This window comes from Primulina eburnea, chromosome 3, assembly GCF_022965805.1.
Source record: "Primulina eburnea isolate SZY01 chromosome 3, ASM2296580v1, whole genome shotgun sequence".
In the NCBI taxonomy this organism is placed as follows: domain Eukaryota; kingdom Viridiplantae; phylum Streptophyta; class Magnoliopsida; order Lamiales; family Gesneriaceae; genus Primulina; species Primulina eburnea.
The window spans coordinates 15438408-15462591 of NC_133103.1; the positions used below are offsets into that span (position 1 = coordinate 15438408).

Below are 24184 nucleotides of genomic sequence, written 5' to 3' on the forward strand. Positions count from 1 at the left end.
AGACCTCGATACTGAGTTACCTCTACTGGAATACCACTTTCATCTTTATCAAGCTTAATAGATGAGCTCATTGGAGTAGAAGCAGCAGAACATGCTTCCATTCCAAATTTTTTCAGAAGCTCCTTGGTATATTTGGCTTGATTTATAAAGATTCCAGTTTCTGATTGCTTGATTTGTAGTCCTAGGAAGAATGTTAATTCTCCCATCATACTCATCTCAAATTTATCCTGCATCAATTTTCCAAACTTTGTACATAATTTGGGGTTAGTTGACCCAAAAATGATATCATCAACATAGATCTGTACTAAAAGAGTATGCTTATTCTTGACTAAAGTAAACAAGGTTTTATCTACTGCTCAAATGGTAAAATCATGATCAATAAGAAACTGTGATAGAGTGTCATACCAAGCTCTAGGTGCTTGTTTTAGACCATATAGTGCTTTGTGTAATTTAAATACATGATGAGGAGAGAAATGATCGATAAAACCTGGAGGTTGTTCCACGTAAACTTCTTCTTGTAAAAGACCATTGAGAAATGCACTTTTCACATCCATTTGATATACTTTGAAATTTTTGAAAGCAGCAAAGGCTACGAATATTCTGATTGCTTCGAGCCTTGCTACTGGTCCATAAGTCTCATCAAAGTCTATGCCTTCTTCTTGTCTGAAGCCTTGAGCCACCAATCTAGCTTTGTTTCTGACCACTGTGCCTTCTTCATTAAGTTTGTTTCTAAATACCCACCGAGTTCCAATGACAGCTTGGTGAGATGGTCTAGGTACTAGAAACCAAACATCATTACGCTTGAATTGATTCAGCTCTTCTTGCATGGCTTCAATCCAACTAGGATCCAGAAGAGCTTCTTCAATTTTCTTTGGTTCATCCTGAGATATAAAAGCAGCATGCATATATTGTAGTAACCCGATTCCTAATTTGAGTTAATTATTGGATTAATTATATTTCGGTGGGATCGGAAAGACCGAACCAGGTTCGGATCGTCCGAAGAGGGTTCGGATCATCCGAAGTGGGTTCGGACCGTCCGAGACAGGTGGCTGGACACGTGGAAGGGTTCTGGACACGTGGAAGGGTTCGGATCGTCCGATCAGGGTTCGGATCGTCCGAGCCAGGTGTCTGGACACGTGGAAGGGTTCGGATCGTCCGATCAAGACTCGGATCGTCCGGGACAGGTGGCTGTACTCGTGGAAGACATGCAGGGTTCGGATCGTCCGAAGTGGGTTCGGATCGTCCGAAGTGTACCAGATCGGAGCTTCCGAAGTGGATCGGAGCGTCCGAACATTGGCTATAAATAGAGGCGCGAGGCTTCATTTGTGACTCGCCATTTCAGAGAGTTCCAGAGCATTTCAGTCGTTTCTGACAGGTTTCTAGTCTTTTTCCGAGATTCGGGCACTAGCGGGGAGCTACTAGTGTTGTAGCGGAGCTGTGCTCTAGTTTGGAGCTAGCGGCACCAGTAGGCTGACTGCGGACGCAGGCGTGAGTCTAGGACTGATTGTTAGGATCTGCTGGTTTGAGGTACGAAAGTACTATCCGAGATATCCTGGTCGAGTATACATCCTTATATGTGTTGCATGATTATGTGGTGCATTGATATATGTCATATGATGCATGCTATTATGTCATGTTTTATGATGCATGTTGCATTTCATGTTGAGCCGTATCTCCTTTGAGATAGCCTTTACTGTTGAGCTGTATCTCTTTCGAGATAAGCTATATCTTGTGGGGCCGCTCAGCCCTGTCTTGTCTTGTGGACGCATGGACACCGAGAGTACACAGTGGCCGACGGGTCCGGAGGGCTTCGGTGATCCGGGACATTTTAGGTCCACGTCTGTTCTTGTAGTGGATGCAGTGACCCAGAGGAGTACCGCGCGGCACTATCCACTTGGCGCCTCTAGACTGAGCATATTGAGATCCTTTGTTACTCCTGTTTCTTGACTACCCTGGTATCATATCATAGCATGTGCATTTCATATAGGCTTGTATACTCATGCTTTTGTACTGGGCGTTCTTATCGCTCACGTCCTCGGTTTTGTTTATCTTGGACACCCCATTCCCTCGGGGCAGGCCTCAGGTTGGACAGCTCAGGAGGAGGAGGAGGAGGACGTGAGTAGCTGGTTGGTTTAGTTTTCAGTACTATTTCTATTCGATATGGTTGTACAGTATATTTCTTTTTAGTTTAGTTGTCCTGGATTTTCGATTGGGTTGTATAACTATCTTTTGGTGACAGTTTTCCGCCTTTATTTCTGATTGTTTTTAATTAAGTTAATCGCATGCTTAGTTCTTGATTAGTAGGTGATTCTGGAACGGGTCACTACATTTATGGTATCAGAGCATGCTTACGATTTTGGGATATAGATTCTGTTTTGGGATTTTCGTTGACCATTTTACCATTTTCCCCATTCTATCTTGTAGCGATGGCTGACCACTTTGGTGATGAGAGTAGTCAGGGAAGTGTAGGTCGTTGGGGTGACCAGGACGATCGTAGGCGTCATCGTGAACATCGTCATCGTCGGGATGGTCCTAGGCGTTTTGATTTGCACCGTTTCATTCAGATGGGGCCTAAGCCTTTAGTCGGCGGTGAGACTCCCGATGATGCTGAGGATTGGTTAGAGCGCATGGAGAGTTGTTTCCGTGCATTCCAGTGCACCGAGGAGCAGCAGATGGAGACCCTTAGTTTTCTTCTCGAGGGCCGTGCGCGCAAGTGGTGGCGATCGACTTCTGCGCCGATAGTCCAGTCCCAGGGTAGGGTGACTTGGGCCGATTTCCGTGCCGCTTTCATGCAGCTGTATTTTCCTCCAGCCCTTCGTCAGGCAAAGACGATTGAGCTCCTGAATCTTAAGCAGGGGAGTATGTCTGTTGATGAATATCAGCAGAAGTTCTTTGAGTTGTTACCTTTTGCTCCTCATATCAGTGGCAGTTCTGAGGCCAAGTATGACCATTTCCTCCAGGGTCTTAACCAGGAGATTTTTGATCGAGTCACTGTCTGTGATAATCCTACTTCGTATGATGGGTTAGTGAACCGGTGTCGCCAGGCAGAGATCAGTCTCCAGCGTGGTAGGGCTATTCTTTCTTCTAGACCTCCGAGTACTTTGAGCCCTCGATCTCAGTCTTTCAAGAAATCTGGTTCTTCTTCTTCTGGATCTGGATCACGGTCTAGCGGTGTTTTCCGCTTTGGTAAGAAGAAGGTTTCTTGTGTGCATTGTGGGAAGAACCATCCATCGGAGCAATGCCGATCAGCCGCGGGAGCTTGTTTTCAGTGCGGAGAGATGGGTCATCTCAAGAAAAATTGTCCTCAGTTGCGAGGTGGAGCAGGATCTGGTTCCGGATCTCAGACGACTGTTCAGCAGAGGAGGCAGGGTCAGGCAGTGGGTAGTTCAAATCTTCGACCTCGTGCCCAAGGTCAGGTTTTTGCGCTGAACCAGGATCAGGCTGCAGATGAAACGGAGAGAGTCATAGCAGGTACTTTTCGTTTATGCGGTATTCCTGCTTTTGTTCTTATTGATACCGGAGCATCACATTCATTCATTTCTACACGATTTGTTAAGCGTCATAAGTTACCGTATGTTTCTCTAGACGTCATTCTTTCTGTTTCTACTCCGATGGGTCATTCGGTGTTAGCGAAGCGTCTAGTGATGGGTTGTCACTTAGATTTTGAGGGTAACGAATTGATTGCGAATCTTATGATCCTAGAGATGGAAGATTTTGATTGTATTCTAGGTATAGACCTATTGACTACCTACCGAGCTACCGTGGATTGTTACCAGAAGCTTGTTCAGTTTCGTACGACTGAGAGCTCTAGTTGGTTTTTCTATGGTGAGGGAGCACGACCTCCGATGCCAGTGGTATCTGCTCTGAAAGCCTGTCGTGCTTTAGAGTCGGGCGGGGAAGGCTACCTCATCTATGCGATTGATTCATCCACAGGTAGTGTTGGTATAGAGGATATTCCAGTGGTTTGTGAATTTCCTGATGTCTTCCCATATGAGATTCCTGGTTTTCCTCCGGTTAGAGAGGTGGAATTTGGCATTGAGTTAATGCCAGGGACTGCACCGATTTCTCGTGCCCCCTATCGTCTTGCTCCGTCAGAGATGAGAGAATTGAAGCAGCAATTGCAGGATCTTCTTGATAAAGGTTATATTCGCCCGAGTGTTTCACCCTGGGGAGCTCCAGTCTTGTTTGTCAAGAAGAAAGATGGATCTATGCGATTGTGCATTGATTATCGCCAGCTGAATCGTGTGACGATCAAAAACAAGTATCCGTTACCTCGTATTGACGACTTGTTCGATCAACTTCAGGGTACTTCTGTTTACTCCAAGATTGACTTGCGATCGGGTTATCATCAGATGAGAGTCAGAGATGATGATATTTCCAAGACTGCATTTCGTACTCGATATGGGCATTACGAGTTTCTAGTTATGCCATTCGGATTGACGAATGCGCCAGCGGTGTTCATGGATCTAATGAACCGAGTCTTTCGGGATTTTCTGGATCAGTTTGTTGTGGTTTTCATCGATGATATCTTGATTTATTCTCACAGTGTGGAAGAGCATATCCAGCACTTGAGGATTGTGTTGCAGATTCTTCGCGAGAAGCAATTGTATGCTAAGCTGAGTAAGTGCGAGTTCTGGATTGATCGTGTAGTATTCCTTGGTCATGTGATTTCCAAGGAAGGAATTTCTGTGGATCCCAGCAAGATCGAAGCAGTGCTGAATTGGTCACGTCCTACGACGGTGGCTGAGATCCGTAGTTTTCTAGGTCTGGCAGGGTATTATCGTCGCTTCATTGTGAATTTCTCTCAGGTAGCTAGACCATTGACGCAACTTACTCGGAAGGATGTTCCATTTGAGTGGTCATCTGAGTGCGAAGATAGTTTCAGAGAGCTTCGTCGACTTCTGACTTCTGCACCTGTTTTGGCGTTACCGTCAGGATCTGATGGTTTCAGTGTTTACACCGATGCCTCTTTTCAAGGCTTAGGGTGTGTGTTGACGCAGAATGATCATGTGATCGCTTACGCATCCAGGCAGTTAAAACCTCACGAGGAGAAGTACCCTATTCATGATCTAGAATTAGCTGCTATTGTGTTCGCGCTGAAAATCTGGCGTCATTACTTGTACGGAGTTAAGTTTGAAATTTTTACTGATCGTAAGAGTCTGAAGTATCTGTTCACTCAGGCTGAGTTGAACATGAGACAACGTCGTTGGATGGATCTACTTAAAGATTATGACTGCGAGATCAAGTACCATCCAGGTTCTGCGAATCTCACAGCCGATGCTCTTAGTCGCAAGGTGAGAGCCTCTGCACTTCAGACCAGTGCTATGATTAGTACTATCCAGGATTGTTGTTCATTGGGATTTAATTTCAAACATCGGAAAGGTATGGAGAGCATTCGTGTTGCTACCATTTTATCTGAGCCAGCTTTGTTCGCTCGGATTCGAGATGCTCAGATGTCTGATCTCAAGACTCAGAGATTAGCTCGGTTGGTTGATGGAGATAGCAATTTCCATTATCAGTCTAATGGTCTTCTGTGTTTGTCTAATCGGGTTGTGGTACCAGAGGATGATACTTTGAGGGAAGAGATCTTGGCTCAGGCTCATCGAAGCAAGTTGAGTGTCCATCCAGGAAGCAACAAGATGTATAAAGATTTGAGGACACGATTTTGGTGGAAAGGGATGAAGCGCAGCGTTTATCAGTTTGTTTCCAAGTGTCTTGTTTGTCAGCAGGTTAAGGCAGAGCACCGTCGACCGGGAGGATTATTGTTGAACTTACCTATTCCCGAATGGAAGTGGGAGCATATCGCGATGGATTTCATTACTCACTTACCATTGTCTTCGAGGAATAGTGATGCTATTTGGGTAGTGGTGGATCGACTCACCAAGTCTGCTCATTTTCTGCCATATAACCGTGATTTCACTTTCGATCGTATGGCTCGATTGTACATTCAAGAGATTTTACGTCTGCATGGAGTGCCAGTCAGTATTGTTAGTGACAGAGATCCTCGTTTTACCTCACGATTTTGGGGTAGTTTCCAGGCGGTATTGGGTACGTCCCTAAGTTTAAGTACAGCTTATCATCCAGAGACCGACGGTCAGACGGAGAGGACTATCCGTACACTTGAGGATATGTTGCGAGCCTGTGTTATGGATTTCGGAATCGCTTGGCATGATCATTTGCCTTTGATTGAGTTCGCATACAACAACAGCTATCATCGTAGTATTGGTATGGCACCATTTGAGGCGTTGTATGGGCGACGTTGTCGTACTCCATTATTCTGGGACGAAGTTGGGGAACGACATGTTGAGGGACCGGAGTTAGTCCAGCAGGCTATTGATAAGGTTGCAATAATCAATAAACGGATTAAGATCGCTCAGGATCGACAGGCTAGTTATGCGAACACCAAGCGGCGACCTCTTTATTTTCAGCCAGGTGAGAAAGTGTTTCTCCGAGTTTCGCCTTTTCGCAGGATTTTGAGATTTGGTCTCAAGGGTAAGCTGTCTCCAAGATTTATTGGTCCATTTGAAATATTGGAAAGCGTGGGAGATTTGGCTTACAGACTTGCTTTGCCGCCGTACCTATCAAGTATTCATGATGTGTTCCACGTATCTTTGTTGAGACGATACGTAGCAGATGAGTCTCACATCTTGCATCCCTCTGAAGTTCAACTAAATTCGGATTTGTCTTACGTGGAACGACCAGTGCGGATTCTCGATCGCAAAGACAAGGTATTGCGGAATAAGATCATTCCTCTTGTCTTAGTTCAGTGGCAGCGCAGAGGCACTGAAAAAGCCACTTGGGAGCTAGAGAGTCGTATGCGTTCGGAGCATCCAGAGCTCTTTTGAGTTATGCTTTGTATATGTTTGTGTTTTCAGTTATAATCGAAATATCAGTTGTATTCAACAACAATTGAGATGTAATAACAATGTTGTTATTTCAGTTTTTGTTCATCCTATAAACCTGATTTCGAGGACGAAATCTTTTTAAGGGGGGGAGAATGTAGTAACCCGATTCCTAATTTGAGTTAATTATTGGATTAATTATATTTCGGTGGGATCGGAAAGACCGAACCAGGTTCGGATCGTCCGAAGAGGGTTCGGATCATCCGAAGTGGGTTCGGACCGTCCGAGACAGGTGGCTGGACACGTGGAAGGGTTCTGGACACGTGGAAGGGTTCGGATCGTCCGATCAGGGTTCGGATCGTCCGAGCCAGGTGTCTGGACACGTGGAAGGGTTCGGATCGTCCGATCAAGACTCGGATCGTCCGGGACAGGTGGCTGTACTCGTGGAAGACATGCAGGGTTCGGATCGTCCGAAGTGGGTTCGGATCGTCCGAAGTGTACCAGATCGGAGCTTCCGAAGTGGATCGGAGCGTCCGAACATTGGCTATAAATAGAGGCGCGAGGCTTCATTTGTGACTCGCCATTTCAGAGAGTTCCAGAGCATTTCAGTCGTTTCTGACAGGTTTCTAGTCTTTTTCCGAGATTCGGGCACTAGCGGGGAGCTACTAGTGTTGTAGCGGAGCTGTGCTCTAGTTTGGAGCTAGCGGCACCAGTAGGCTGACTGCGGACGCAGGCGTGAGTCTAGGACTGATTGTTAGGATCTGCTGGTTTGAGGTACGAAAGTACTATCCGAGATATCCTGGTCGAGTATACATCCTTATATGTGTTGCATGATTATGTGGTGCATTGATATATGTCATATGATGCATGCTATTATGTCATGTTTTATGATGCATGTTGCATTTCATGTTGAGCCGTATCTCCTTTGAGATAGCCTTTACTGTTGAGCTGTATCTCTTTCGAGATAAGCTATATCTTGTGGGGCCGCTCAGCCCTGTCTTGTCTTGTGGACGCATGGACACCGAGAGTACACAGTGGCCGACGGGTCCGGAGGGCTTCGGTGATCCGGGACATTTTAGGTCCACGTCTGTTCTTGTAGTGGATGCAGTGACCCAGAGGAGTACCGCGCGGCACTATCCACTTGGCGCCTCTAGACTGAGCATATTGAGATCCTTTGTTACTCCTGTTTCTTGACTACCCTGGTATCATATCATAGCATGTGCATTTCATATAGGCTTGTATACTCATGCTTTTGTACTGGGCGTTCTTATCGCTCACGTCCTCGGTTTTGTTTATCTTGGACACCCCATTCCCTCGGGGCAGGCCTCAGGTTGGACAGCTCAGGAGGAGGAGGAGGACGTGAGTAGCTGGTTGGTTTAGTTTTCAGTACTATTTCTATTCGATATGGTTGTACAGTATATTTCCTTTTAGTTTAGTTGTCCTGGATTTTCGATTGGGTTGTATAACTATCTTTTGGTGACAGTTTTCCGCCTTTATTTCTGATTGTTTTTAATTAAGTTAATCGCATGCTTAGTTCTTGATTAGTAGGTGATTCTGGAACGGGTCACTACATATATTCATTAAACATTTGCCTTCTGGTTCTTAAAGGCGCTGCTGGATTACCAATAACCAATGATGGAGGATGGGACTTTCTCCAGATAAACGGATTTAACTGAGCATCTTCCTAATTTGATACATTAAGATTGTTTTCCACAAAATCAGTAGTAGGCTCTAGAACATCTTCTGCTGGTATTGGTAGATCCAAAGTCTGTACTTCTGGTTCCACTAATGGAATGTCTGGTTCTGGATTTTGAAGATCCTTGGTATTAGCTTCTACATCATCTTCGCTGTCAATTTCCAGATGAATACTGTCTAACCTGTTACTTAAATCAGATATGTTAGAGATTTCAGCACTGCTGTCTTCATCGAAGACAACATGAATCGATTCTTCAACATTAAGAGTTCTATTGTTGAAGATTCTAAAAGCTCTGCTTACAGCAGAGTAACCAAGGAATATCCCAGCATCTGATTTAGAATCAAATGCAGTCAAATGATTTTTGCCATTATTTAGTACAAAACATTTGCAACCAAATACATGAAAGTAAGATACGTTAGGCTTCTTCCCTTTCCATATTTCATACGGAGTCTGCTTGTGTCTTTTGTTGACCATCGATCTGTTTTGCGTGTAACAAGCAGTATTGATAGCTTCAGCCCAGAAGCGCTGAGAGATGTCTGCATCTGCTAGCATTGTTCTAGCTGCTTCTTTTAGAGTTCTATTTCTCCTCTCAGCTACTCCGTTTTGTTGAGGAGTTCTGGCAGCTGAATATTCATGATGAATTCCCTGTTCATTCAAATATAGCTCAAGATACTTGTTAGTGAATTCAGTGCCCCGATCACTTCTGATTTTAATGATGGTGGTAGATTTTTCATTTTGAATCCTTTTCAGAAGCTTGATCAAGAGGCTACTGGTCTGATCTTTTCCTGCGAGAAAGATTACCCAAGTAAATCTAGAAAAATCATCAATAACAACAAGAGTATACTTCATTCCCCCTAAGCTCATGATGGGAATTGGGCCAAATAGATCCATATGCAGTAGTTCCAGACATCTTGAATTCGATTTGCTATCTTTGGTCTTGAAGCTGGATCTTATCTGTTTCCCAAGCTGACAAGCAGAACAAACATGATTTTTAACAAAATTAATGTCAGGTAATCCATCAACCATATTCTGCTTTTTGAGATAATTGATTGACTTGAAATTCAGATGATTCAATTTCTTGTGCCATAGCCAATGTTTATTGCTAAGAGAAGCAACTAGGCATGTGGGAGTATTGACATGATTTGAGTTCCAGGAGACTCTGTAAGTGTTGTCTTCTCTCTTTCCGGTTAACACAGTAGTTTCAGCAGAATCTCTAATTATGCATGAATGCTTCTGGAAAGCTACAGAATAACCATTATCACATAGTTGACTAATGTTTATAAGATTGTAACAGAGGTTGTCAACTAGTAACACGTCATTTATAGTGATGTTACCATGGATAATCTTACCCTTACCCATGGTTCTACCTTTTGAGTTGTCTCCAAAAGTTATCTTTGGTCCAGTACAACTCACTATCTCAGAGAGTAGGTTTTTCTGTCCAGTCATGTGTCTGGAACATCCACTATCCAGATACCATGTAGAGTTACTGATTTCTGCTTCCTTCTTCTGTTCCTGCAAACACAAATTTTAGTAACTGGTACCCAAATCTATTTGGGTCCAAGCCTTATCAGTCCTTTGGGAACCCACATTTGTACAACTCTTGGGGACTTTGTACTTCGGATATCCAAAGATGTGTGTGCAACAGAAGATCTGTTATTTCTAACGGTATGCATATCAAAATGGTGTTCTTCCCTTCTGTTTCTGTTTTCCAGTCTGTATCTCTTCTGAACAGGCTTAGAGTTGTAGTACTGGTAGTTTTTAACCTTCATAGGATGTTGTCTTCCAGAGTTGAATTCTCTTCTGAATCTGTAACTCTGGTCAACTTTTTCCTTAGGTTTAACGTAACCCAGACCATAGTACGTTCTTCTGTTCGTTAGATTTACATTCCTTTCAACTGAAGCAGTAGGTACTACTGGTTCCTGTACCATGCTGGATTTCACAAAATGAATATATTTCCCTTTGCACATATCCAGTTTTGGCTTGGTATTCGTTTCAGAAGATCCTTCATCATTACAAAATCCGAGACCACTCCTGTCTCCAGACTGTTTTTGTAATTCTTGCATCTTTTCCAATGAAATATAAGACTTATTCCAAGCATTTACCAGTAGCGACAAGTTCTGGTTCTCAGAAAGCACCTTCTGGTAATCTGCTTTGGCTCTTTCATTCTCAGTTATCAATTTACTCATCTCAACTTGTAAATCATTACAGCTGTCTACTTGCACGCAAGTTAACTTACTGTTCTGATTCTTTAAGTCCTGATTTTCGATCTTAACTTCCTCGAATGATTGAGAAAGTCTAGAATACTCTTCTACCATGTCATGTAAAGCATTAATCAGATCAGTTCGTGTAAATTCGTCGGAGTCAAAATCAAATACCTCTCCAGATGTCGAGGTTGAGTCAGTGTCTGCCATGAGACATTTTACTTCTTCTGAATCACTGTCACTGGAATGGCTTTCTGAGTCAGATGACTCAGAGCTAGAGTCCGCCCACTTGAATTTGCTTTCTTCTGCAATCATCGCTTTTCGATCTCTTCTGGACTTTTTGTCATTCCTTTTGTGATCCTTTCTCTTTTGGTCATCCTTCTTTGGTTTAGGACAATCTGCAATGAAATGACCTATCTTTCCACAGTTAAAGCATCCCATATCACCAGGTGGTGAGTCTTTCTTGAAGTTGCGATTGGGACCCTGATAAGTTCGATGGTTCTTCTTCATGAACCTGGAGAATTTCTTTACAAACTGAGACATAGCATCACTACTGATTTGTTCAGCAGTCTTCTCCAGAGTATTGTCAGTGATCACAGTCGGTAATGCCTGAGGTACAACTGCAGCAGCAGTAGAAGAGGTAGAGGCAGTAGCAGTAAAAGCAGTAGCAGTAGCAGCAAGAGCCTTGGTTGGTAGGCTTGAAGGCTCTTCTCCACTTCTCACTTCCAATTCGAACTCGTAGGCTTTCAGATCTGCAAATAAATCGTGCAGCTCCAATTTGTTCAAGTCTTTGGATACTCTCATAGCCATTGTTTTAACATCCCATTCTCTAGGTAATGCTCTCATCACCTTGAGGGCTATTTCTCTGTTGCTATGCTCTTTACCCAGAGCAACTAGCTCATTGACCAGGCTACTGAATCTTTCATCGAACTCGTTTAGAGTTTCACCAGCTTTCATTTTTAGATTTTCAAACTTCTGCATGGCTACAGACAGTTTGTTTTCTTTTGTTTGCTCATTCCCTTCGCATATCTGGATGAGCTTTTCCCAAATATCCTTTGCAGTAGAACACATCTTTATCTTGCTGAAGGTGTTCTTGTCTAGAGTTTTATACAATATATCTTTCGCCACATTATCAAGATTGGCCTTTTTCTTATCTTCACTGGTCCATTCACTTCTTGATTTTTCGACCATCTGTGGTGCTCCGTCAGTGACAGCAATAGCTGTATTAGGCTTTAAGATTCTCAGTGGACCATCTGTGATGACATACCACATGTCATCGTCTTGTGCTGCAAGATGTGCTTGCATTCTTATCTTCCAGTCATCAAAATCTTCCTTAGAGAACATAGGGATCTTGCTGAAATGTGCCATTTGTTGTAGTTTTTCACAAACAAGAATAACCCGCTCTGATACCAATTGTTGAGGATCGAAGTTGAGTTTAGAGGGGGGGTGAATAAACTCTACTCGTTTTTCGTTCTGATGAAGTACTAGAATCCTGTTAAGAATAGTAGTTGATCTTGTGCGTGTACTTTCACCTGATTACAATGAAAATGTGCGGAAACAATCTGATGAAGTAGTAGAAAAACAGTAAAACAGTAGGCAGCAGTTGTTTATGGAAGTTCGAAGATAAACTCTTCTACGTCTCCCCTTCTTCTGTTTCCAGAAGGTATAACTAAAAGACTTTGGATATTACAGTACAACTCTTGTACACACCCACTTCAGAAGGACTTACACTTCAGCCTACTGAAACTCTTAGTTTCTCAACTCACAAATGTGCGTAACACAAGTTTCTGAAAAGACTCTTTTCAGATTACAAACTCTTCTTGATTAAGTATAGATAGTGTAGTGATAGTGAAGAGTGTGATGATCAGTAGAACAAGATGATCTTCAAATGATCAGATAATTGCTATGAAGCGTGTGCTACTTTTCTTTTTGTTGAACTTTAAGAGTGATTTCGAAGTAAAAGCTTTGATACTGGAAAATCTGTTTTCGTAACCTGCTTTTGAGTAAGGTTTGTTACCCTTATATAAGAGCAACTGAGTTCAACGTCCATAAATCAGAATAGTCTTCAGATAGTCTGATAGAGTCAGCTATATTGCCAAAAGAAGTTCCTGCAACAAGACTGTAGAACAATCAGTTCTGTTTTATACCAAAATGGGTAAGGTGCATTAAATGATTCAGTATAGCAATTAATGCCGCAATTAATACTAGTACTTGGAACCCTTAACGGTAACATTAAAGAAGTAACGTTAGGCAACGTCTTCTACTGGTTTTGTATAACTATCTCTTCTACTGATTTAGTTTTACTAGAACAGCAGCTACTGATAAATTAGATGTTTGATCTGGTCTGCTGGTCTACTGGTTTTAGTTATCATCGCCACAATACAATTCATGTCTAACAATACGAAAAATTTATAAATTAAATATACAAATTTGTTGATATTTGAAACGTCTACTAAAATTGATTAAAATTTAGACATTAAATGTCTAAATCTAAACCAGACAATGATTTTCAAGAATAGTTGAACCAAAATCAGAGTAAAAAATTTCATCGTTTCAATTCCAAAATCAACATCATAATATATATATACATACGAAACAATTATAAATTCAATACACAAAATTTTGTGATATTTGAAATATCTATTAAGATTGATTAAGATTTATACATTAAATGTCTAAAGGTAAACTCGACCATGATTTTCAAAAACAATATAATCAAAATCAGATTAAATATTTTCTTAGTTTCAATTCCAAAATCAACTATAATAATATATAAATTTTGCTGCATAATTGATAAACAATTAGTTTCTTTGTATCATATAGTGTATAATTATTTTATTTTATACAATGAATTGAAATCAAAGAGTTTAATAAATTTATTATAAGAATTTATATCAACAATTATGAATGTCAATATGTTAATAATCTCATAAAATATGAGTCTCTTAAATAGAGTTTCTATAATAAGAAAATTAAAGATTTTAGTATCAATTTCAAAAAATATTATACATACGAAAAATGTATAAATTCAATATACAAATTTGGAGATATCTGAAATGACAGCTTATACGTGGTGTTTGAATATATAATTTTTTTAAAAATTTGTTTCAATTCATTTTTTCCATATATTATGTGAATTACAATTTATTATATAACATAAAATCAATTGCTAAAATTTTAATTGAAGAAATAATTTTGATCTCCCTTGAATAGATAATTAATGTGGCCATGCTAACATAATACGTTTGAATTTGCATAAGATTCAGATAAACGAAAATAGATTTTTTTCTTGAATTAATATAAGACTCTATAAAGTTTAATGATATAGTAAATAGGAAAAAATATTTTTGATCCACTAACTCATCACACTTTAAATTTTATTCCATTAACTTTTAAATTTGGAGTACGTGCATTTGCTAACGTAGTGCTGGATATATCAACAAATTTTCCGCACCACGTCAGCACTTTCTGGTAATATATCAGTATTTTCTGACATCACATCAATATTTATCGATATCACGTCAGACCTTCTTCAAAATATAACTAAAACTCAGAAAAAACTTACCGTACAAAAATCAAATATGGAATGTGCAGTAAACAAAAAAAAATATTTTCTATCAAATAATATAATATAGATATATAGTAGTAGTTACATAATAGTAATAGATTTTAGGTTTTTCTAAAAATAAATAGTAAGCCTGCCTATCCACTCAAACCAACCCCAATCCACAACCGAGACAGACTAACTCATTTTGACATACCTTCATATGAGTCGTTAGAAATCATAACCTAAACCACTTTTTTTAATGGTGGGTTGGTTTAACGACTCAATCCGACGGACCTAACTCAAATTGACAACTCTATGAAATTGTACACAGGAACTCAAAGATCAAGCAAACATATTATGAGAAGGCATAAGCCAAATCCTTACATAGTAAGTACTAAGTAGTATTCAATTTACAAGTAGATTAGGGTAGCGCCCTTAGGATTCTGGTTTTTGGGTTAAACAGAGTATTTTTAAGTTTCATTTACAACAAAGCAAAATAAATCCATTGCATTATCCCACCATACCATGTAACGAGTTTTGATTTACTGGAGGACTGTTGGGCAGCCTAATTAATAATTAATAATTGGAAAAATTGAAATGAAAGAAAAATTGGAAAAATTGGAATAAGATGTCACCACTCTGTTGATTACTATCATTAGATTTTATTTGATATTTACCATATAATCTTGTTTAAATGTGTAGTTCATTACATACGTTGATTTATTTATTATTTATAATTATATTTAAGAATAAATTAATAAACATTGAGGTAGTTTATAAAAGATAGATTATGATACAAAATTAATTATTTATGATATAAAGTTCTAAAACAAAAGTAAATTTTTTTTGTAGGTGTTTAAATATTATTTAAATGAAATATTAGGAGTTATATTTTATTATCAATATTATTATTTCATTAATTTTGATGTTGTTTTGATGAGTTAGTCACGATATTTCAAATTGATAATTATTTATCGTTAGTGTGCTTAATTTATGTAAACTATGATTTATGCATTGATAAAGTCCACAATTCGATTGATTTTTAGTTTATTATACCTTATACGTGGTGTTTGGATATTTTTCTTAATTTTTTTAATTCATTTGGTTCTATATATTATGCTAATTATAATTTATTATATATCATAAAATTAACAATTTGAATTTTAATTTGGCAAAAAAATTGAAAGTAATTATTTTAGTTTTTAATTAATTTATGCGTCTGATATTACAAGAGATTAAACTCAAATAAATAACAAAATGATTCAAATTATTTTATTAGAGATTCAATTTTTTATTTTTATCATATATTTGTTATTTACGTGCATCGCACGTGCTTCATGCTAGTACCTATAAAAGTGTGGATAGAAGAAAAGTTTTGTTATTTTGAACGGACATTATTACCCTTCACATGTTTATTTATTTTCATTATTAGGTAACATATATGGTAATTTCACATTTAGTCCATTAATTAATAATTAATACTAATTAACCATATTTTATGGTTATTATTTTGTGTTTTGACTTTCTTAATGTTTATGCTAATTTTAAATAAACATACTATTCAAATATTTACTTAATATTAATATCAATTATTTTTTTCATTTTAATTATATTCATATTTTAATTTATATGTAGCAAATAAGTCATCTCCACGTTTTTAAATGTTTGAGCTATTTTTTAAAAAATACTATTAAATTTACTTAATATTAATATCAATTATTTTTTTCACTTTAATAACTTTCTTTGACTTTCATTCAAATTCTAAATGAAATTAATTATGTTAGGTATTGTTCTATTTCACTATCATTTGAATTCATTCAATGAATTATTAAAAATAAATTTTAATATAATTAGATTTAAAAAAAACTTCAAAAAATTATATATATGGAGGACTCATGATAAAGTATGTGAATGCTTTGAACGAAGAGTCATTCAAATAAATTCTAAATTAAATATTGACAAATGAAAAATTAAAAATTAAAATAATCATTATTACTTTTAAATTAAATAAAACAATTTGAATTGAAAATAAAATTATATTTAATCAAAATTTTAAATTTATTTTGTCAAACTATTAATTTCTAAATGCATGAACAAATATAATAAATTGTAAATATAAATTTAATTGTGAATTTGAATAATAGTAATAAAAAATTAATAAATTTGAATAAGAAGTACCTATAAAAGTGTGGACAAATGAATCGTTCATCCACATACATTGGATGATATGATCATAGAAAAATATTGTTGTACAATTGCTAAAATGAGAAAAAAAATATGTAGAAAATTAATCAATTTTTCATTAGTTTTTTCTCACGAATTTTGATAATAAATAAAATTAATTGATTGATTAATTGTTTTAATTACTCTCATAGATTCTATTTTATTTAAGTCTCCTCATATTTATATATTATCAAATAGTACTCAATCATAACAATAATGCCATGACATTTTATTTGTATTTGTAGAGTTATTTACATACAGGTATATAATGATAATTATATTGACAAAAAGGTAAGCACGCATTAAATAAAAAAATCAATAAACACTTAATTTGAAAATAAAAATAAAAATTAAGCTTATTCACAAATGTTATCACCATTGATACTTTTTCAGCTTATTTTTCTGAAAAAAAAAAAATCAATGACGACATCTATTATACGTATAAAAAAATAGAGTCAAATGGTACATAGATAAAATTATTATGAAATTGTTTTAAAAAATAACACAAATGAGTCAAAAAAAAGTAAGAGCAAGATATTCCTACAAATAATTATTAGTATAATGTTAACATAACTAAATTGGAAGTTATGTTGGTGTAGAGTAAGTCTCTTGTGAGAAGGTCTCGCGAATTTTTATATGTGAGACGAGTCGACCTTACCGATATTCACAATAAAAAGTAATACTCTTAGAATAAAACTTAAAATAAAAAATTGTTGTCACATGTTCTTAATTATTCCAAATTATAAGTAAGTATTATTTTAGATTTTCAAGATGTAATTTTTACATTCTATGAACATATTTATCAATTAATTGATTTAATGAGTAGATAAATATCAACATCATATACTAAAATGTTTTCTTCCACTCTTATATTGCTTAATTAATTAAAATATATTCATATAATTCTATTTACATTCTTATATTGCTTAATCAATTCAAATCATTGTATTTGTATTGTTATTTTAGTTCAATTTAGTCCTTAATCTGATATATCATTATTCCAAATTCTTATAATTTGTTTTGATCTATCTTTTTCCGAACGAAATGTTGTTTGATGGATTTGATCACGTTATTCAAAGATTAAAAATATTTTTACTATTAATTTATTTTTAGTTATTTAGAATATGAGTTCACGTGCGGATGCACGTGCTTTTTTGCTAGTACATATAAAATGAGTGTAAGTAAATATAAAATACATGTTGGATTCTTCCACAGCGCTGCGATTCCTGCACTATGGATATCTGAAATACAACTGACAAACTATAAAAGAGTATAAACATCATCCTAAATCACCAAAAATTCGGAAGCAAAAACAGGGAGGGCAGGTAAAAGGGTAAAAAGAAATATAATTTACAACAATAAAAACTATCAATCAAATACAAAGTTGCGAGTCCAAACCACGAACGGAGAATCATCTTGGCCCAGATAATTCCTCGGGACGAATATTCGAAGTGGAGTCGTTAATTAACCAATTACTGCTAGGGTGATGCGTATGATTGAATTCTTGAAGGAACATTTCTTCCTTCTGCCATTCCTCCCACCTCTCAGCCAAGCCATCACCTTCAAGCATCCTCACGACTTTTGACATCCTTGGACGCTCCAATGGGGAGCCCTGCGTACAGAGCAGAGCTACTTGTATCAGCTGTTCCGCCTCGTCTAGTGGCTCCAGTAGCGCTGTTGGCAACTGCAATGTTTTTTTCTAATGATAAGAATGCTTGTTTGATTATATATCACAAATATTTTGAACATAATACAATGTTGTTCTTTTTATATTTGTATATATACTCACATATTTAAATTTAAAAAACTTTCAGTAAATAAAAAGAAAAATGGAACGGGCCTGTTGATTCAACTCTTGGAGTTCGACTCGGCTCAGGCCAGTTCAAACAGGGACGGAGCCACCCCAAAGGTTGAGTTGGGCTCCCGCCCTATATGAAAAAAAAAATATTATTAGTAATTGTAGTATATGTGTAATTTTAGCCTACATTAAAGTTTTATCCGGTCCATAAAATAATTATATTTACTAACTTAGCCCACTAAAATTATTTTCAACCCATTTAATCATAAGAGAAATTACTATATCGATAGATGTACTTTTGTAAGCAAGGGCCTCGAGTTGAAAAAAGTTGTGAGGACGAGGATTTGAAAGGAATTTCTGGTAAGAGATTTGAAAAAGCTTGTGCGAGAGAGGGCCTCGATTGAGTTTGCACGAGGTCAAATGATTGTTTTTTGCTACTTAATTAGTTTATTCCATTTATTATGCAGAAAGATTCAAACTATGGCTTGGTTGATTTTGCAGTTATTTTTCAGCTTATGTATTAATGAAGTCATAGAAGATTAGATTTTTGGTATGTATAGACCTTGAGATTAACTTCCGTATGATGTATATTTTTAGTGGATTTTCTGTTTTTCCGCTTCAACGTGAGTTTCGAGCAGAAAATTTCACTCGAGGCACTATGACAAAGAAAATCTCCCACCCTAGCATGCATGCCTCGCGGCTCCGGTGCATTTTTCTTAAGATTTGATTTGTCTTATTTTAACGCTTCATGTATTTACGGCAATAACTGAACGATCATTCTCAACTATGAAATTTATTAAGACCTCATTCTGGAATAAGATGAAAGAAGAGTTATTGGCAAATTATATGATTATCTACATTGAAAAAAAATTTAGTGCAAGAATAGATACTGATTCAATAATTGATGAGTTTTATTCGATGAAAAACCGCAGAGCAATAGCTTATATCTAGTTAATGTCACTATTGTTTATCGAGTCATTCAGCGCTAGGTCAAAAATTTTTCTGGCTACGTCCCTTGAGGTCAAACAACAATTAACTTATATTAACCAAGTAATTCGAGTTCCGTCCGCCGTGCCTTAGAAACACCAAGTTAAACTAATCCAGGACGAAAATATCAGGAAAGGAAAGTCTTACGTTACTGTACAAGATTATAAATAAAACAAAGGAAATATCGCTAAACTACAGTGATTTGACGAAAATTGGAATACTTGTTAAAAACTAAAGACTCGAATTGCTAAAGTCGTCACTCTGCCAATTTTTATCAGAATTTGGTTGCCCGCTTTGCATGGTTTGAAACGTGATTAAGTGGTTGCGCCATCGATTCTTTCCAAGGTCTCCACAAATTCTTGCATTGATGGTCTGTTCTTTGGTTCATTCTCGAGACAATCTAGTGAAACCTCAGCTATTTGCAATGCACATCTCGAGGGATATTTTCCTTCCAACCGAGAGTCCATAACATTCTTCAACTTCCTCCTGTCAGTTAGATGTGGCTTGATCCATTCAACCAGTTTTTCTTTCCCGTTTGGACGATTTACGTCAATTGTCCGTAACCCTGTTAGCATCTCTGCTAAGACGACACCGAAACCGTATACATCACTCTTGACGTACAAGTGCCCTGCCCCAGGAACGTAGATCATAGACAAGAAAATAGAAATGCCGTTAATGTGTGTAACCACATTTTGCACTCTTTATTCTGTTGTTTGCTTTCCGGAGCTATTGTGGACGAAATTAGCTCACAAGTATGAAGTAGCGTAGTGATTACCTGTGGCGAGATATTCAGGAGCAGCATAACCGTCGGTCCCCATTACCAGCGTCGTTACATGGGATTTACTTGCTGTTGGACCCATTCTCGCGAGACCGAAATCTGATAACTTGGCGTGGTATGACTGAGAGCAGACGAAAAAGTAAATCAACATCACAAAGATCAGATTATCAAAAAAATTTGAACAATAGGAATATTTCATTTCTTGCAAGAAAATTCACCACAACAAGAGTGGTTGTCCATGTATAAATAAATATACAATCCATGTGGCACAGAACAAATGATATAAAGAACAGTAATGAAAGCCTATCATAATTATATATATCTTGAAAACATTAACGAAAAGATATAAATGTTACAAAACAATAGAGCTATAGTGATACGAAGTGTGAAACAGTAGCTTACCCCATCAAGCAATATGTTGGACGCCTTGAAGTCTCTGTAGATTACTTTTCTATCCGAAGCATGCAAGAATGCAAGACCACGAGCTGCTCCGATCAATATCTTAAGCCTAACGTCCCATGGAAGTGGCTGAACAGCGGAACCCCCTAAACCCAAGAATCTAAATCATCAAAAATCCATATACAAATTAGCGGTCCTCCAATACAAACCATCGACACACTTACTTCCGAACAGATGGTTCTCTAAGCTCCCTTTTGCCATGAACTCATAGACCAGCAATAGCTCTACGCCCTTCAAACAGTAGCCCAGCAGCTTCACCAGATTGGGATGAGAAAGTCTTCCAAGGAAATTTATCCCGGACTGAAGAATTCATATTGATTAGATTTAATGATCAGAAATCCATAAAACTAAAAAAACACTGGTTAAACTAGGATTGGAAGAGACCTGCCATTCTTGAAATCCCTGGGTGCTTTCCGAATTCAACTTCTTTACAGCAATAACTGTTCTTTCCCCATTTATTCCCATGAGCCATCCCTTGTACACTTTGCCGAATCCACCTTCTCCCAGCAGCGTATCACTTCTGAAATTTCTAGTGGCGGCCTTGAGCTCTGAGAAAGAGAAGACTCTCAAGTTGGGTTGGGATAACATCTGGCCGGCGGCGGAAGCAGGGGAGCTCATATCATGATCGCTCCCGGAAAATATGCTGCTGTTCCCAGTCAAGTAATACATGTGCATCAAGGACCACGTCATCACATTCTTACTCACATGCTTGAGTTCACATGTGTGGATTAATTCTCGAAGAATGTAGAATGTTGGAATGTTTAACCAACTAACAGAATTGATTCTTTTATTTGTTAGTTTGTTACGTATAGATGAATACTAACTCCTTGTATAAATTCCCTTGTAAATGATTGGGTTATGATATACAGAAAAGCATTCCAAAATTCCTTTCGTTTGCTCTGCTCTTTTTGCTTTTCTATTCTGGTATCAGAGCCAACAATGGCGGAAGCCACATCTCACACTGAATCCAGTGTATTCACCATTCCTAATCCAAGTCTCAATCCCTCGTTAGTAAACCCAGCAAATCAAATTAATGCTGTGAAATTGAATGATGACAACTTTCTTCTCTGGCAACTACAAATTCTCTCGGGCATTCGAGGATTGGGGCTTGAACATTTGCTTCATGAAGATACGCTCATTCCACCCAGAATGCTTGATGCTGGAGAATCGATTCTCACAGTAAATCCGATGTTTGTCACTTGGAGCAGGCAAGATCAACTTCTGTTTTCCTTTTTATTGGCATCCATGGCAGAATGTGTCCAAAGCCAGATGATTGGCTGTAATACCACGGCAGAACTTTGGTCGCGAGTTACTCGCTTGTTTGCCTCAAGATCGAAGGCTAGAGTAATGCAATTCAAACTCCAGTTGCAAACCCTAAAGAAGGGTGGACAAAGCATGAAAGAATACCTCAGCAAGATGAAGACCTATGTTGATTTGCTTGCGGCATGTGGTCATCCCATCTCTGAAGAAGATCATGTTCTCTATATCCTTGGAGGTGTAGGGATTGAATACGAATCAGTCGTAGTTCATATTACCTCCAGATCTGATTTCTTGTCCTCTGCCGATGCTAGTGCACTACTTCTTGCTCATGAAGGACGGATTGAGTCCTACAGTATCACTACGGACAATCCAATATCTACTGCTGCTGCTCATGTCACTACTTTCTCTCAATCCAAAGGTCGAGAGAATGCCTATGCTCGCACCCCTTCTCGTGGTCGTGGCCGTTTTTTCAGAGGTGGTCGGAAGAACTGGAACCAGGGCAATGCTCGTCCGAAGTGTCAAATTTGTGGGTATTCCAATCACATTGCAGAAAAGTGATTTTATCGATTTGATAAGGACTTTGTCCCGCAGCACAGAACCTCTGGTCCTCCTCAGTCTTCCTACCACACGCGAGATAATAACTTTTCTCCTACTGCTGCAATGGCTGTGAAACAACAAGAAGAGCTCAATGATGAATGGTGGTTCCCTGATTCAGGAGCCTCTCACCATGTCACAAATGATATTGCCAATCTTTCCATTGGATCTGAACACACTGGAGGAGGTAAAGTTTTTATTGGTAATGGATCGGGTTTGCCTATTTCCCATATAGGTTCTTCATCATTTGACTCTCACACTCCCCTTGGTACTCATACATTTAATCTACATAATCTACTTCGAGTTCCTCATATCACTAAAAATCTTATTAGTGTCAGTCGCTTTGCTCATGATAATAATGTTCTCTTTGAGTTTCACCCCTGTTTTTGTGTTGTGAAGGATCTAGCAACACGAACCCCGCTCCTTCGAGGAACTCTGCATAATGGTCTATACAGATTTCACCTTAACAAATCCAATCCAGTCACTACTCCATCCGCAGCTTGCTTCAATCTTCCCTCTGCCTCTCCGCCCAACAGTTCCTCTAATCAAGTGTTCCAGTCACAGTTTATTCCCAAAGAGGATTCATCCTCATTGCGTCGATGGCATTATAGATTAGGCCATCCATCTTTTCTTACTGTAAAGAAAATTCTAACCAGTTGTAATACTTCATTTCTGAATGATAATGTTACTCTTTGCACAGCATGTGAATTGGGCAAGAATCATCGATTACCTTTTCCCACATCTCACACAATATACTCCGAACCACTTCAATTAATTGTTTCTGATGTCTGGGGTCCTGCTCCTAAAATTTCCACCAATGGTTATCGTTATTATGTTAGCTTTGTTGACGCTTATAGTCGTTTCACTTGGATATTCTTTATCAAACAAAAATCAGAAGTCTTCCATGTGTTTCAAACCTTTAAAAGCAATGTTGAGCTTCAGTGCAATACTAAAATTAAATCACTACAAACAGATGGGGGTGGTGAATTTCGAGCCTTAGGTCCTTTGCTCCAAAAGTGGGGTATTAATCATCGTGTTACGTGTCCATACACCTCCCAACAAAATGGGATTGTGGAACGAAAACACCGTCACATTGTTGATATGGGTCTATCCCTCCTTGCCCAAGCTCACATGCCTCTTACTTTTTGGGACGATGCCTTTACAACTTCTGTTTTTCTTATTAATCGATTACCTCCCTCAGCTGCTCTTGGTCATATCCCTCTCACTCGGCTTTTTAACATCAGTCCTGATTACACTTTTCTTCGTGTGTTTGGTTGTCTATGTTTTCCATATCTCCGAGTATATAATTCTCACAAGTTTGAGTTCCGTTCAAAGCCCTGTACGTTTATTGGATACAGCAGCAACCACAAAGGCTACAAGTGTCTTAGTACTGATGGGAGAATTTATGTTACTAGACATGTTAAGTTTGATGAAAATGTCTTCCCCTTTTCTCACATTCAAACCCCCATCTCCACTGCAGCTCCTCCATGTTCCTTTATCCCTTTGTTGCTGTCCACTCCACCTGTCTCTATTTCCCCTCATTCCCCTACCATGTCTACTGCATCTTCTGATAATCCTAGTTCAGCCCAAGCTTCTTCTAATTCTTCTTTGCACAATGATAGTTGTCCAGACCCTATTCCAACTAACCAGCTTACCTCTGATCCATTACCAATACTCACTCATCATATGGTCACTCGATCCAAAGCTGGAATCTTCAAACCAAAGGCCTTCGTGGCACACCAATCCAGTGATGGTACACCTGCTCATCTTCGAGATGCTTTATCAAGTACAGATTGGCA

The 24184-nt window shown here is 38.3% G+C and overlaps 2 protein-coding genes across 2 annotated transcripts in view; both read right to left on the minus strand.

The window, feature by feature from the left end:
• The window catches only part of LOC140826908 (BRASSINOSTEROID INSENSITIVE 1-associated receptor kinase 1-like), an 85400-nt gene that overhangs the window by 51563 nt on the left and 9653 nt on the right, over positions 1 to 24184 (minus strand). The window lies entirely within an intron of this gene.
• Positions 19357 to 21181, minus strand: LOC140826903 (probable serine/threonine-protein kinase PIX13). The gene is made up of 5 exons (XM_073189441.1): positions 20916 to 21181; positions 20696 to 20831; positions 20475 to 20617; positions 20070 to 20193; positions 19357 to 19922 (listed from the first exon to the last, which is right to left on the minus strand). Exons 1-5 carry the CDS (start codon positions 21147 to 21149, stop codon positions 19609 to 19611), a joined length of 951 nt encoding a protein of 316 aa, XP_073045542.1. The 5' UTR covers positions 21150 to 21181; the 3' UTR covers positions 19357 to 19608.

What these genes read in the sequence shown, in the direction of transcription:
- LOC140826903 (XM_073189441.1), bottom strand. Translation starts at nt 21,149, where the DNA reads ATGAGCTCCCCTGCTTCCGCCGCCGGCCAGATGTTATCCCAACCCAAC. An exon ending in CCAACATATTGCTTGATGGG is followed by an intron (nt 20,194 to 20,474) that starts GTAAGCTACTGT and finishes GTCTGCTCTCAG; the next exon opens with TCATACCACGCCAAGTTATC. An exon ending in TCCTGAATATCTCGCCACAG is followed by an intron (nt 19,923 to 20,069) that starts GTAATCACTACG and finishes TTCCTGGGGCAG; the next exon opens with GGCACTTGTACGTCAAGAGT.